Consider the following 16,571-nt stretch of genomic DNA (forward strand, 5'->3'; position numbering starts at 1 on the left):
TGTACTGTAATGTTCTATATTCTATTTTTAAGCTGCAACTCCCCCAGAATATTCCTTCGATATGGTCCAAAAAGTCTATTTCAAATCAAATCAAAGTCAAGTTTAATTATCGATCAACCACACCCGAATACTACTGAACCTTCTCCGTGGATTGTCACCTTGTCGTGGTGGAGAAGCTTGTGTGGTCCTGAGATCCCGAGAGCAATGCCCTGGAGCTATGCTCCTGGTAGGGTCACCCATGGTGGTAAGGTTGAGGGTGAGGTCCCTGACAAAGAACAATCCAACCAAGACCTCAACGGTGGAACAGGCAGACGAGGCTACTTCGAACTCAAAGACTGTGAAGGCAGATGAAGGCTGCAACAAATCCATCAGCTCCAATCGTCGTGGTTTCCATGCCATTGGAATCAGTTGGCTGATTTGTGAAGTATCATGTGCTTCTTGGAGTGCAACATCAAGTACACGTTAAACAAATACACGCACAGGCGCTTTCGCTGTGTCGGCCACTTCTTCAAGTCTTTTGGCGATCGGGGGAGGGCGACGGGAACAGGCAATGTGATGGCTGGAGGTTCCTAGTCAAGAACTGGCACGAAAGCGGTGAATACTTGATTCAGTCGCTCAACTTTTGGACAGAAGCAGGAAAGTTGTTTGGTAGCAGTATTCACGTCTGAGCAGCCCTATTTAGGATCCACTCTGCTCACCCTGAACTGCAAAGGGGTTAGAAAAGGTGCCCTAAAAATAGTCTGCTTCACCCCATCCTGTCTGGAAAGCCGCGTCCAGAGGGATCACCATCATGCGGTCGAAAAACATCGAGAAGTGAAACTATGAAATTTGGAACCTGGAATATACGAACTCTGATGAATAACCCAAACTCAGACCGACCAGAGAGGAGAACTGCCTTTGTTGCCCGGGAACTCCAAAAATTCAACTTTGACATTGTTGCTCTGAGTGGGACCCGCAGAGCTGGAGAAGGGCAACTAAAGGAAGAGCAAGGAAAGGACTTGATCCTGAACAACTGAGGATCCATGGAGTAGGTTTTGCCATCCGAAACAGCCTACTTCAGAAGCTGACAGAGAAACCACTGGGAATCAACGAACGTCTTATGACTCTGCAAATCCAGCTCATCAAGAACCAATATGCCACCATCATCAGTGCCTATGCACCAACTTTGGACATTGAAGATGAAATAATAATGAACTTCTACGCCCAACTTGACAACGTCCTTTCCTCTGTTCCCAACAACGGCTAGATCATTCTCTTGGGAGACTTCAATGTCAGAGTCGGGAAAGATCATAGGCTCTGGACTGTAGCAAGCAAGGAAGGAGTTGGCAAGGTCAACGCCAATGGAAGACTCCTCCTCACCGAATGTGCTGAACACAACCTGGTGATTACAAACAGCCTATTTCGCCAGAAAAACAGGCACAAAGTCTCCTGGCAGCATCCACGCTCCAAACACTAGCACCTCATCGACTACATCATCGTACGATCTCGGGACCAACAAGATATACTGATAACAAGAGCTGTTACTGGTGCTGACGAGTGCTGGACAGACCACCGACTCATCTTGTCCACCATGACAATGAAGATTCGGCCCAAAAGGAAACACCAAAATCAGAGCACTATTAAGAAATTCAATGCCAACAACCTTCAAGACATCAATCATGTACAGAAGTTCCAACAAAATCTTCAAGAACAACTGCCTCAACAAATCCCACCATCCGTCGAAGAACACTGGAGTCAACTGAAGAACGCTATCATCACCTCCTGCAAAGAAACAATTGGGTTCAAGACAAACGACCATCAGGATTGGTTCGATGATAACGACAAAATACTCCAACAACTCATCGACGAAAAGAGAAAAGCTTTCATCACCTTACAAAATGACCAACAATCGGCTACCAAAAGGAAATGCTATCAGGAATGCAAGGCTGCTGTCCAGAAGAGCACCCGAAATCTGAAAAACCAATGGTGGAGGAAGAAAGCTCAGGAAATCCAACAACTAGCAGACGCCAACAACACTCCAGGCTTTTTCAACGCAACTAAAGCTATTTTTGGCCCATCCACTTACGGTCAAGCCCCCCTCAAAAGCAAAGATGGTTCAACCATCCTGAAGAGCAATGCTGACATGAATTCTAGATGGAGGGAGCACTTTGAAGATCTTCTAAATCAAACTGTCTCATTTGACAGGAATGTGATTAACAACATTTCAAAACAGCCCGTTGACAACTCCTTAAGCAAAATACCAACACTTGAAGAAGTCAAGGAAGCCATCAAAACCTTGAAAAACAACAAGGCCACTGGACTCGATGGAATACCAGCCGAGGTCTACAAAATTGGAGGAAACCCGCTTCATTATCAACTGCATCAACTTCTCATCAAGATCTGGATAAGTGAAGACATACCAGTAGACTTTAGAGACTCAGCAAGTGTTACCATCTACAAAAGGAAAGGCAATTGATCTAAATGTGGAAACTATCATGGAATTTCCCTGTTAGCAACAGCAGGAAAGATCCTCACCTGCATCATGAACAACCAGCTCAAGCCTTTATCTGAGTAGATCCTTCTGGAGACACAAGCCGGTTTTAGACCATCACGTGGAGCAATCGACATGACCTTCACAATGCAACAACTACAAGAAAAATGTCATGAACACCTTCAACCTTTGTACATGGCATTCATCGACCTCACCAAAGCCTTTGACTCGGTATCAAGGGAACTCTTACGGGATGTCCTATCCACCTATGGATGCCCTGAAAAGTACATTTGAATCCTGAGACCATGATTGTGGCATGCATACTTGCCACAGTCATGGTCAGCAACAGTAACTGTGAGACTTTTCAAGTTAGATCAGAAGTAAAACAGGGATGCCCCAACTTTGTTCACCATCTTCATTGCGACAATCATCCACATTATCAAGGATGACCTACCCCCAGGAATCGAAATTGTCTACAGAACAGATGGCAGACTTTTCAATCTTTCTCGTCTCAAGTCCAAAAATAAGACATCCACGAGTTCCCTCATCGAGTTCCAATGCACAAATGACAACAGTGTTGCAGCTCTCTCAGAAAACCACCTACAACAGATTCTGACTGCCTTCAACCGTGCATACACGAAACTTGGACTTACCGTCAATTCCAAGAAAACTCAGATCATGTATCAACTATCACCAACTGAGACAAATTGGATAGAACCATCAATTCAACTTGGTGAAACAACCCTGGAAAACGTGGACCACTTTCTGTATCTTGGAAGTCACCTCTCCTCCAATGTCGACCTTAATGATGAGATCCAACATCGTCTTAAATGCGCTAGAACAGCTTTTGGACGTCTCCGAACAAGAGTCATTCATGATCGTGACATCCAAACAGACACCAAAATGTTAATGTACAAAGCAATGGTAATCCCAACGCTCCTGTATGCATCAGAAACCTGGACAACATACCGACGACATCTGAAGGCACTTGAAAAGTTCCATCAACGCTGTCTTCGAAACATCTTAAGTATCAGCTGGGAAGATAGAAGAACCAACGTCAGCGTGCTAAATGAAGCAAAATCTAGAAGGATTCAAGCCTACGTCATCAAGAACCAACTAAAATGGAGCGGTCATGTTGTTCGGATGAAAGACGAATGTCTGCCGAAACAAATCTTCTACTCCCAGTTTAAAGAAGGCAAATGTACCCGTCCTGAATGCGAAAGAACTTTCAAAGCCAAGGTTGGCTCATAACCCACTTAAGAGCCCATAAATAGATCAACGGAACGAAGACCATCATCCTCGACCTCGCGGGATAGCCACAACGATGACTGCTGAATGAAACAGCGTTCCTCTGGGGCCAAGGTACAAAACATACATGGCACATTCAAACTGCAAGCAACTGAACATTTGACAGTGGTAGCACTGGAAGGGAGGTCTGTGAAAGAATTTGAACAAGATAGGAATGTGCCAGTACAGATCAGCAAACAGGGCCGATGGGTGAATGAACGGTGAGAGTTCAGGTTACTCAGTGATATCAAATCTCTTTGGTTGCAACTCCACGCCTCCCAAGATCAACCTTTGCACAGTTGTTATGTTCAAAGTGCACAGAAAAGAACTTGGTTTAAAATGTGCAACGTTACAGGTTTCACTTGTGTTTTTGTAGGATACTACAGCGCAGAAACAGGTCCTTCAGTCCATCTAGTCCATGCAGATCTGATCTTCTGCCCAGACCCATTGATGTGCACCTGGACCACAGCCCTCCAAACCTCATTTATCTATCTACCTACCCAATTTTCTCTTACAATATTACAAATGAACCTGCAACCACAACAGCCACTGGCAGCTCGTTCCACACTCACACCACTGGAAAATTGGAAATGTTACTCTGCTATTTAAGAAGGGTGGGAGGCAGCAGAGAGGAAACTATAGACCAGTTAGCCTGACATCAGTGGTTGGGAAGTTGTTGGAATCGATTGTTAGGGGTGAGATTACGGAGTACCTGGAGGCACATGACAAGATAGGCCAAAGTCAGCAGAGTTTCCTGAAAGGAAAATCCTGCCTGACAAACTTACAGCAATTCTTTGAGGAAATTACAAACAGGGTAGACAAAGAAGATGCAGTAGACGTGGTGTACTTGGATTTTCAGAAGGCCTTTGACAAGGTACTGCACATGAGGCTGCTTAGCAAGATAAGAGCCCATGGAGTTACAGGGAAGTTACTAGCGTGGGTGGAGCACTGGCTGGTTGGCAGAAAACAGAGAGTGGGAATAAAGGGATCCTATTCTGGCTGGCTGCCGGTTACCAGTGGAGTTCCACAAGGGTCGGTGTTGGGACCACTACTTTTTACGATGTATGTCAATAATTTGGACTATGAGATTAAAGGATTTGTGGCTAAATTTGCCGATGATACAAAGATAGGTGGAGGAGTGGGTAGTGTTAAGGAAACAGAGAGCCTGCAGAGAGACTTGGATAGCTTAGGGGAATGGGCAAAGAAGTGGCAAATGAAATACGATGTTGGAAAGTGTATGGTCATGCACTTTGGTGGAAGAAATAAATGGGCAGACTATTATTTAGATAGGGAGAGAATTCAAAATGCAGAGATGCAAAGGGACTTGACAGTCCTTGTGCAGGATACCCTGAAGGTTAACCTCCAGGTTGAGTCGGTTGTGAAGAAGGTGAATGCAATGTTACAATTCATTTTTAGAGGTATAGAATATAAGAGTAGGGATGTGATATTGAGGGATCTCATCGATAAAAGGCCTGAACAGATTAGATATGGCAAAGTTATTTCCCATGGTAGGGGATTCTAGGACGAGAGGGCATGACTTCAGGATTGAAGGACGTCATTTTAGAACTGAGATGCGGAGAACTTACTTTAGTCAGAGGGTGGTAAATCTGTGGAATTTCACTTGTGGAGGCTAAGTCATTGGGTGTATTTAAGGCAGAGATAGATAGGTTCTTGATTACCCAAGGCATCAAAGGGTATGGGGTGTAGGTGGGGAAGTGGGGATGACTGGAAGAATTGGATAAGCTCATGATTGAATGGCAGAGCAGACTCAAAGGGCCGAATGGCCTACTTCTGCTCCTGTATCTTATGGTCTTATGGACATCACGATCATTGGAACTGGGATTGGCGACATTTGTGACACCAGTCTGGAAGCACCCAGGGCTGTTGGATCCATGGATGAAGATGTGAGATCCGTGTTGTGGAGGCAGATGATCAAATTGAGGTCTGAGTGGAAGACGGCAGGGATAGTGGTCTGGAGGTGTCCAGAGCCATTGGAACCAGAATTAGAGTCAGCAGGATCTGTGGTCTGGGGAGGGGCATTCTTCCAATCCTTCCTGGACATGAGGAAGGTGAAGAATTGGTGGATGAAGGCACGGAACCGGCAGAGGATGAAATGGCAGCTTGATAATAGTCACAGAGCAATACAGCATGGATACAAGCCCTTTGGCCCAACTAGTCTGTGCCCACACAGTTCATCCCAATTTACCACGTTCAGCCCATATCCCTCTACACCTTGTCCCTTCATGTACCTGTCCAAGTGTTTCTTTAATGATACTCATCATCATCTGCTGTGTCATCCACCAGGGCCCTGTATTCATCCTCCTGTCCTCCCTCTATAAACTCTTTATAATATATTTTGCAAGTCTTCATTAGAGAAATTCAGAGATAGGGAGTGAGTGCAGCAAAAACAAGCTGTGCTCTTATTGATAGGCCAGCAGGATCGAGGAGACATTCCATCTCCCCCTTGAAAACTTTTGCCACACAAAAGTTTTCAAGGATAACTTTGAAGGAACAGAGGGGTCTCTGGAGACATGGAGGGACATTGGAGACGCTGAGGGATCTCTGGAGAAAAGGAAGGATCTTTGGGTCAAGTTGCTATGCACGTTGTTAGGGTAGTTAAGAAGGTGTCCAGAATGTTGGCCTTTATCAGTCGGGTGATTGAGATTGAGTTGAAGAGTTGTGAGGTAATGTTGCAGCTCGTTAAAACCCTAGTAGACCATACTTGGAATATTGTGTTCACTTCTGTTTGCCTCATTGGTGGAAAGATCTGGAAGATCTACAGAGGGTGCGGGGGACATTTACAAGGATGCTGCCTGGATTGGAAAGCATGTCTTATGAGGATAGGTTGTGAGAGTCAGGGCTTTCCTCAGGAGCAAAAGGGGATGAGAAGTGATTTGACAGAGATGTACAAGGTGATAAGAGGCATAGATTGAGTGGACAGCCAGAGACTTTTCGCCAGGGAGGAAATGGCTAATGCAAGGGGCAATATATTTAAGGTGAATGGAGGAAAGTTTATGGGAGGTGTTAGATGTATTTTTATTTTACACAGAGAGTGGTGTGTGTGTGGAACGCCCTACTGGGGTGGTGGTAGAGGCAAATACACTAGGGGCATTTAAATAACTCTTAGAAAGTCACATGGATGACAGGAAAATGGAGGGTTATGTGGGAGGGAGGGGTTAGATTCATCTTAGTGATGGTTAAAAGGTCTGAACAAGCTGGGCCGAAGGGCCTGTACTGTGCTGTAATCTTCTGTGTTCAAACAAGGATTATTCCTGGGCCGAGGGGCCTGTACTGTGCTGTAACGCTCGATGTTCTAACAAGGATTATTCCTGGGCTGAGGGGCCTGTACTGTGCTGTAACGCTCGATGTTCTAACAAGGATTATTCCTTGAAGCCAGAAAAAAATGCAGACAAGTTGAATGATACATCTTGTCATTTACTGTAGAGGATTAATGATACATTATTTTCCAATGTTAAGCTTGTAAAAAGAATCATGATGAAAGAAACAGCAATGGTGACGACAAATCCACAGGTCCAGATGGTTTCCAACGCCAGCTTTGAAAGCAAGTCGGCGACAACACTGTAGAAGACGTGAAGCGTAACCTTCTAAAGCTCGCTTGATCCAAAAGCCGTTCCTTCTATTTGGAAAATTGCACAACTTCACGCCGCTATTGAAGAAAATTGTTTGAGAGAGCAGACAACAGCAGACTGGTTAGCTTGGTATCTGTGGTCAGGAAATTGTCTACAAGACCTTCATGATGATTTTCAGTTGATCAGTGAGAGGCTGGGCCTACAGAGGTTGTTCAGCCTTGGTAAAGTTTTTGAAGAGGTAACCAGGCACAGTGGATATTTAACAGACCTCCACCGGCACTTGATAAAGTCCCCCTCAAAAAAGCTGTTACCGTGACTTGCAGCAAATGAAAATTAATGCAAATTATTTACTTGGCTGCTAAAATGGTGGAGTACCAGTTGTTTGTGGTGTTCTGCTGAACGTGGTGAGCATGCTGTGTTGTGACCGGAATTGTGGTGACACTTGCGGGCAGCCCCCAACACATTTATTTATTTATTTATTTATTGATTTATTGATTGATTTGACCCTTCAATCTGCACTGCCAGCAACCCACTGATTTATCCCCAGCCTAATCACAGGGTAATTTACGATGTCCAATTAATCTTCCAACTGGTCTGTCTTTGGACTGTGGGAGGAAACCGGAGCACCCGGAGGAAACCCACGCTATCTGCGTTGAGGATGTACAAACTCCTTACAGAGGATGCCAGAATTGAAATCCGAAATCCGCTGCCTGAGCTGCAATAGGGTCGCACTAACCACTACGCTACCATGGTGGCTCATCCTTAGATTGTGTTGGCTGTTAACCAACAAATGATGCATTTCCCTGTGTGCTTCCATGTTCATGTGATAACTAATCTGAATCTGAAATACGGATTGGGATTGGTGAACAGGTCAATGTTCAGGTTACAGTGACACTGAGGTGATCCAAATGAAAACCATGTTTCCACACCTGTTAATCACACACACACACACACACACACACACACACACACACACACACACACACACCACACTACCCATCCCACCCACAGACACCACCCATCCCACACACAGACACTACCCACCCATCCCACACACACACACACACACACACATACAGCAGGATGGAAGCATCAAATCATAAAGAAATGTTAAGCAAACAGAAAAAAAGGAAGGAGAAAGGCCACCAGGCAGGTGACGACAAGAGGAAAGCGGCCAGCGTAAGGGTTGAGGCAACCTAGACAGAATATGAGGTGTGCTCCTCCAACTGAGAACTGCCTCATTGTGGCAGAAGACGAGGCCATGGAGGAAGTCAGTGAGGCAGTGTCCCTGGAGAGAGAAACCGGAATGTTTCAGATCAGGCGATCCTTCCCCCGAACTGAGGGAGAAAGCATCAACACCAGAGATTCCACAGATTCTTTAGTATTCCGAGTCCTGATGAAAGATTTCAGCCCAAAACTTTGACTGTTCTATTCCCTCCATGGATGCTGCCTGCCCTGCTGAGTTCCTCCAGCACTTTGTGTGAGAGCGAGAGCAATCAGTGGCAGAGGAGGTGGGGGTGGGTCAGTGAGTGAGACAAGGGGAACGTCAGCCATAGGGCCATTGCAAGGACAGCAAGGTGCTTTTACCTGTTACTAATTTGTTAGTGTACCTCAGCAATAGATAGCCCCAAGCCCATCTGCAAAAGGAGGAAGGTTGTGCATGGGGCTAGCAACCCTTTTCCATAAAATCCCACTGCCAGAGAAGTGCCAATAGAATCTTCAAAGACCTCGTTCCTGGGAGAGGAAGGATCTTCGAAGATGGGCTACTTCTGGAGACAACTTGGAAGACTGGCTCAGGACAGATGACTCTGGCGAGCACTGTCGATTGCCCATGCCCCAGTAGGGGAGATGGGTTGAAGAGAATTTGTTAATGAATGAGTTGGGTTAGATCATCAGCTGAAAGGCTTCTTCACCCCTCTCCTGCCAGTCCTTATTTTGCCTGACAGGGTGGCACAACCATTCCAGTGGCATTGAGCTGGAAGCAGGCTCACAGAGTTAGTTCATTTAAGCAGATGGTTTAACGTGTGCTTGCTGGGGGCTACAGATCTACTCTCTGGCCTTTATCACCTGTCGAGCTTTGCTCGGTCTCTGCCCCAGCACGGCTCTCTGGGGTTGGTTTGATCGTGCCCCCAGCTTGGCGCTTCAGGACTTTGGTCAGGATCTTCATTCGATGTTCCTTCAGCTTCGTCCCAACCGTCGGCTTCAGGTTCAGCTGCAGGTAGCTCTCACTCTGATCATAGACTGGCCACTGTACCAGTCCCTTGACATTGGGGTTCCTGCAAGCAGTAACCTACACTTTAGGGATGTGGTTCACTCAAGATTCAACAGGTAGTCAGAACTTCCCAATGCATCACTGGCACCAGTCTAACCACCATCAAGGACACACAGTATGTAGAGAAAGGTGCTGGAAAAGGGCCAGTAACATCATGAAGGGTACCACCCACCCTGCTCATGGATGGTTTGTCTCACTCCCATCAGGGAGGAGGCTACGTAGCATCTACACCAGGACCACCAGACTCAAAAACAGTTACTTTCCCCAAGCAGTAAGGCTGATCAACACCTCCACTTACTAACCCACCCCTCCACGCCCCCAATCAACACCACTTTATCATTTCCTGTCAGTCACCTGATGTACAGACACTCCTGTGCCGAGCATCACTTTATAGCCATACAATTGATCAATGTATACAAGCTATCATATGTATTCATATTTATTGCATTTTTATTATTATTGAGTGATTTTCCTTATTGATTTTTTTTGTGCTGCATTGGATCTGGAATAACAATTATTTCATTCTCCTTTACACTTGTGTACTGGAAATGACATTGAACAATCTAAAATCATAAAGATGCAGCCCTTTTCTTCTTCCACCTATCACCTCCCAGCTTCTCATTTCACACCCAATCCCACCCAATCCCCTTCCCCTTCACCAGCTCTGACCTATCACGTCCCAGCTTCTCTTTCACACCCTCTCCCACCCAATCCCCTTCCCCTTCACCAGCTCTGACCTATCACGTCCCAGCTTCTCATTTCACACCCAATCCCACCCAATCCCCTTCCCCTTCACCAGCTCTGACTTATCACATCACAGCTTCTCATTTCACTCCCAATCCCACGCAGTCCCCTTCCCCTTCACCAGATCTGACCTATCACGTCCCAGCTTCTCTTTCACACCCTCTCCCACCCAATCCCCTTCCCCTTCACCAGCTCTGACCTATCACGTCCCAGCTTCTCTTTCACACCCTCTCCCACCCAATCCCCTTCCCCTTCACCAGCTCTGACCTATCACGTCCCAGCTTCTCATTTCACTCCCACTCCCACCCAGTCCCCTTCCCCTTCACCAGCTCTGACCTATCACGTCCCAGCTTCTCATTTCACACCCACTCCCACCCAGTCCCCTTCCCCTTCACCAGCTCCGACCTATCACGTCCCAGCTTCTTATTTCACTCCCACTCCCACCCAATCCCCTTCCCCTTCACCAGCTCTGACCTATCACGTCCCAGCTTCCCATTTCACACCCACTCCTCTTCACCACCTCTGACCTATCACGTCCCAGCTTCTCATTTCACACCCAATCCCACCCAGTCCCCTTCCCCTTCACCAGCTCTGACCTATCACGTCCCAGCTTCCCATTTCACACCCACTCCTCTTCACCAGCTCTGACCTATCACATCACAGCTTCTCATTTCACACCCACTCCTCTTCACCAGCTCTGACCTATCACATCACAGTTTCTCATTTCACACCCAATCCCCTTCCCCTTCACCAAGATGGCGCTGCGTATGCCAGCCGTGTTGCAAACTCCGTTCCAGCTTTATGGTAAACTGCTAATTTCTGCACTTTCTTTCGTATTTCTTGTTCAAGAAGCTGAAAGTCACATCAGATACAATAGACTGACTCTTCTGAACATCAGAAAGATGGCATTTACCCGCAATGCGCCCCCTTTTCTACACTGGGAACCCCAGCTTATGCGATCCATGGGATGCTCATTATTACACCACAGCTACCTCGGAAGTAGCGCTGGAGGCGAGGGAGAAGGGCTGGCACCTGGTGAGGTTGAGACCGCATGCAAATTGACCGCCTCTCCCTAGCATACTCCTGGCTAACGTTCATTCCCTGGACAACAAGCTGTGTAAACTGAGAACCAGAATCTCCTATCAAGGGAAACAAAGGAATGTGATGTTTTGTGCTTTGTGGAGTCCTGGCTGACGGAGGAGATGCCACATCATGCCTTTGAAGCCTCCAGATACCCCTGTTCCAGGTGGACAGGTCTATAAACCTCCCTGGGAAGAGTAAAGGATGAGGGGTGTGCTTCATTCTCAATAATGCTTGGTGCGACCCCCAGAATGTGCATGCTCTCAAATCCTTTCGTTTCCTGGAACTGGAGTACTTGGTGCTGCCGTGTAGACCTTTCTGGCTACCTAGGGACCTCATGGCTGTTATTATCACAACCGTGTACATTCCACTGCAGGCTGGTACTGACCTGGCTCTCAACGAACTGTACAAGACCATCAATATGCTGGAGACTGCACACCCAGAGGCTGCCTTCATCGTCGCCAAGACTTTAACAGAGTGTCACTGTCTAAAGTTTTTCCAAAGTTTTGTCAACACATTCAGGTGAGCACACGGGGAGATAGCATACTCGACCACTGCTACTCTCCCTTCCGCAACGCTTACAAAGCTCTCCTCCGTCCGCCATTTGGAAAATCCGATTACTCCTCTGTTTTAATTCTGCCCATGAACAGGAAGAAGCTGAAACAAGAGGCATCCATAGTTAAAACCGTCCACTGTTGATCCAATCGGTCTCCATGCTACAGGACTGCTTTGATGACGTCAACTGGAATGCCTTTCGTGATGAGGATGTCTCCGAGTTCAAGAAAGGGTCACCAGTTTCATCTGGAAGTGCATTGTGACTTTGTCCCCTAAAGATTGGTCAAGGTCTATCCAAACCAGAAATCCTAGATCAACAGTTCCATGCGAGCAGCACTTACCGCGTAAGACAGAGCTTTCGCTGCCGGTAACCACCAAGAAATCAAGAAATGCAGCTACGATCTGCACAAAGTCATCAAGGCAGCGAAACGACAATACAGGGACAAGATCCAGACACAGCTCTCCACCAACAATATACACAGCTTATGGCGAGGTCTGCACACCATTGCAGACATCAAAGCTAAACACAGTGGTCCTGCCAACCTCACAGCCTCTCTCCCAGATGAGCTGAATCTTTTTTACACTCAGTTTGATATCACCAACACTGAGCCCCTGAGGAGAGCTGCCGATGTGACCTGCACCTGGTCATCTCTGAGGCTGAGGGACACAGATGTTTCCAATGAGTGGGCAGTTGCAAGGCTGTGGGATCTGACAGCATCCAAGGGCGGGTACTTAGGATGTGCACGGCACAACTGGCAGGAGTGTTTACAGACATTTTTAATCTCTCTCTCTCTCTCAGCGTAGAGTTCCCTCCTGTTTCAAAATATCCACCATTTTTCTGATACCCAAAAAGACCAAGGTAACATGTCTGAACAACTGGCTTCCTGTCACACACCTCAATAATAAGTAAATGCTTTGAGAGGCTGGTCAAGGACCACATCTGCAGCTTGCTACCACCCACACTGGGACCCCCTACTATTTGCCTACTGACACAACCGATCCACAGATGACACAATAGCCACAGGTCTACACACCGTCCTTGCACATCTGGAGAAGAAGGATGTTTATGTGAGAATGCTGTCCTTGGACTACAGATCAGCATTCAACACCAAAATTCCCCCCAGGCTCGACAAGAACCTCAGAGACCTTGGCCTTCACCCTGCCTTGTGCAACTGGATCCAGGACTTCCTGTCAGATCGTTGGCAGGTGGTAAGAGTGGGCTCCCTCACCTCCACCCCTCTGACTCTCAACACAGGAGCCCCTCAGGGCTGTGTCCTAAGCCCCCGCCCTTACTCTCTGTCCACCCATGACTGTATCACCACCCAGAGCTAATCAAATTTGCTGGCGACACTACATTGATTGGCCTTATCTCAAATAATAATGAGAAGAAGTCACCACCCTGACACAGCGGTGTCAAGAAAACAACCCCTCCCTCAATGTCACAAAAACAAAGGAGCTGATTGTGGATTACAGGAGGAATGGAGATAGGCTAAGCCCTAATGGCATCAATGGATCTGGAGGTTGAGAGGGTGAACAGCTTTAAGTTCCTCGGCACATAGATCACTGAGGATCTCATGTGATCTGTACATACCGGCTGTGTGGTGATAAAGCACAACAGTGCCTCTTTCACCTCTGATGGTTGATGAAGTTTGACGTGAGTCCCCAGATCCTCAGGACTTTCTACAGGGGCACAATTGAGAGCATCCTGACTGGCTGCATCACTGCCTGGTATGGGAACTGTACTTCCCTCAGTCGCAGGACTCTGCAGAGAGTGGTGTGGACAGCCCAGCGCATCTGTATATGTGAACTTCCCACTATTCAGGACATTTACAGAGACAGGTGTGTAAAAAGGGCCCGAAGGATCACTGGGGATCTGCATCACCCCAACCATAAGCTGTTCCAGTTGTTACCATCCGGGAAACGGTGCCACAGCATAAAAGCCAGGACAACAGGCTCCGGGACAGCTTCTTCCACCAGGCTATCAGACTGATTAATTCACACTGATACAACTGTATTTCTATGCTATATTGACTGTCCTGTTGTACATACTATTTATTACAAATTACTATCAATTGCACATTGCACATTTAGACAGAGACATAACATAAAGAATTTTACTCCTCATGTATGTGAAGGATGTAAGAAATAAAATTAATTTAATTCAATTCACCAGGTCTCACCTATCACCCGGCAGCCTGGACTTCTCCCTTTACCCCCACCACCCTCCTGTCTAATTCTGGCTTCTTCCCCCTTCCTTTCTAGTCCTGATGAAGAGTCTTGGTCCAAACCTGTTTATTCCCTCCACAGAGGCTGCCTGACCTGTGGAGTTCCCCCAGATTTTTTTTTGTGTGATTAACTGTGATGCACTCAACCACGGCAAACAGCTCAGATTGGTCCACAGACGTTCCACCACACTGCACACCCACCACTGCCTACAAAGCGCACTGCAGTTTGCCACCCAGGGGACTCTGACAGTAGCCCCCAATGAGAGGGGACCTGAGAGCCCAGAGCACTGCAGTATAGAAAGAAACCCCAGGTTGTCCATCCCTCCAAGCCCTCGAGATACAAACATGTTGCTTACCCAGTCTTGGCAAAGGTGGCCCAGTATCTCATTATAGTTCTGCTCAATGCCATCTCCTCAGCAGTCACACTCCCTGGAAAAGTCACACCATCAATGAGACCTCTGAAGCAGAGCTTGACACTGAGAAACTGACAGCGATCGAGGTCAGTCACCTTTCAGCGTATCCTCAGGGGATAACATTACCACAACGTGGGGTGCCAGGTCCCACATGTGGAGTTAGGGTAAACAGAATTATGAGGGGTATAGATGGGGTCAATGCAAGCAGGCTCAGTTGGGTCTACTCTCATATCCAAGTCTCACACCACCCTGACTTGGAAATATATCACCGATGGTTCATCATCACTGGGTATAAATCCCAGAACTCCCTCAAAGTGAAAGTCATTGTCAAATGTACAAGAAAGTGTGTGCACAGATGCAATGGAAATGTTTTCTTGCAGCAGCATTGCGGGTCCATCACGGGTCAAGCCCTTCCCACCATTGATCACTTCTCGATGAAACGCTGTCACAGGAAAGCAGCATCCATCTTCAGGGGCCCCACCACCCAGATCATGCTCCATTCTCACTGCTGCCATCAAGAAAAAGGGACAGGAGCATCAAGACTCAACCACCAGGTTCAGGAACAGTTATTATCCTCTTGAAACAAAGGAGATAACTTCACTCAATTTCACCTGCCCCATCACTGGAAAGTTCCCACAACCAATGGACTCACTTTCAAGGATTCTTTGTCTCATGTTCTTGATATTTATTGTTTGTTTGTTTATTTATTTGTTTGTTATTTCTTTCTTTTTGCTTTTGCAGTTTGTTGTCTTTTTCACATTGACTGAACGCCCAGTTGGTGCATCTTCCATTGATTCAGCTATGGTTATTATTCTATGGATTTAATGAGTATACCCACAAGGCAATGAATATCCTATATGATGTATATGGTGACATACATGTACTTTGACAATAACTTGTCTTCAAACTTTGATCACAGGCACGTAGCTTCATGTAAGCAGCATTCAAAAGAAAAGAGAGAATTGGTTGAATTTGTTGCCACAGGTGACTGTGAAGGCCAAGTCACTGGGTATCTTTAAGGCAGAGGTTGGTAGATTCTCGTTTAGTCAGGGCACGAAGGGATACAGGGAGAAGGCAGGAGACTGGCGCTGAAAGGGAAAATGGATCAGCCATGATGAAATGCTGAAGCAGGCTCGATGGGCCAAATGGCCTATACTACCTTGAGATTTATTTTCTTGCAGGAATTGGCAAAAAATAAAGAATTTATCAAAAAGAACTATACATAACCAAAGCAGCACACTGGACTGAAGAAGGGTCTTGGCCCAAAACGTCGACTATCTATTCATTCACATAGATGCTGCCTGATCTCCTGCGTTCCACCAGCATTTTGTGTGTGTTGCTTTGGATTTCCAGCATCAGCAGACTTTGTCATGGTCAGTATATAAACAAAGACTGACAAACAACCAACGTGCAAAAGAAGGCAAAATGTGCAAATTTAAAGTGCTGATAACGAGTTGTAGAGTCCTTAAAAGTGAGTCTGTAGATTGTGGAATCAGTTCCGAGTTGTGCTGAGTGAAGTTATTGACGCTGGTTCAGGAGACTGATGGTTGTAGGGGAATAACTGTTCCTGAGCCTGGTAGTGTGGGACACAAGGCTCCTGTACCTCTTGCCTGATGGCAGCAATGAGAAGAGGGCACAGCTTGGATAGTGGCGTCCCTTGAAGATGGATGCTGCTTTCTTGTGGCAGCACTCCACGTAAATGTGCTCAGTGGTGGGAAGGGCTTTGCCTGTGATGGACCGGGCCTTATCCACCACTTTCTGCAGCCTTTTCCGTTCCTACTTCTGGGGTGCCACCGAGAAGGTGACTCGTGCCTGCAGCTACGTTGGACACCGTCAAATACTCCAGTTTCAGTCTGCTGCAGCTGAGAACCACAATTACATCTAAGATCTGTACAGTCAGTAATGTTGTTTTAATGTGACAAAGAAAACTATCAC

General features: G+C 46.6%; 1 protein-coding gene across 3 annotated transcripts in view; it reads right to left on the minus strand.

The window, feature by feature from the left end:
- Positions 1-7,171: 7,171 nt before the first annotated feature.
- LOC134356353 (fatty acyl-CoA hydrolase precursor, medium chain-like) overlaps positions 7,172-16,571 on the minus strand; it is a 124,746-nt gene continuing 115,346 nt past the window's right edge. The window contains exons 12-14 of one of the 3 annotated variants that reach the window (XM_063067250.1): positions 14,580-14,652; positions 9,415-9,623; positions 7,284-7,424 (exon numbers count right to left, since the gene is read on the minus strand). In XM_063067250.1, the coding sequence (XP_062923320.1) occupies positions 7,417-7,424; positions 9,415-9,623; positions 14,580-14,652 (290 nt within the window). In that variant the 3' untranslated portion in view covers positions 7,284-7,416. Of the gene's footprint in view, positions 7,425-9,370; positions 9,624-14,579; positions 14,653-16,571 lie in introns of those variants that run through there. The other 2 variants (XM_063067251.1, XM_063067249.1) reach the window with 2 other exon arrangements.

This window comes from Mobula hypostoma, chromosome 14 (assembly GCF_963921235.1).
Source record: "Mobula hypostoma chromosome 14, sMobHyp1.1, whole genome shotgun sequence".
Classification (NCBI taxonomy): Eukaryota; Metazoa; Chordata; class Chondrichthyes; order Myliobatiformes; family Myliobatidae; genus Mobula; species Mobula hypostoma.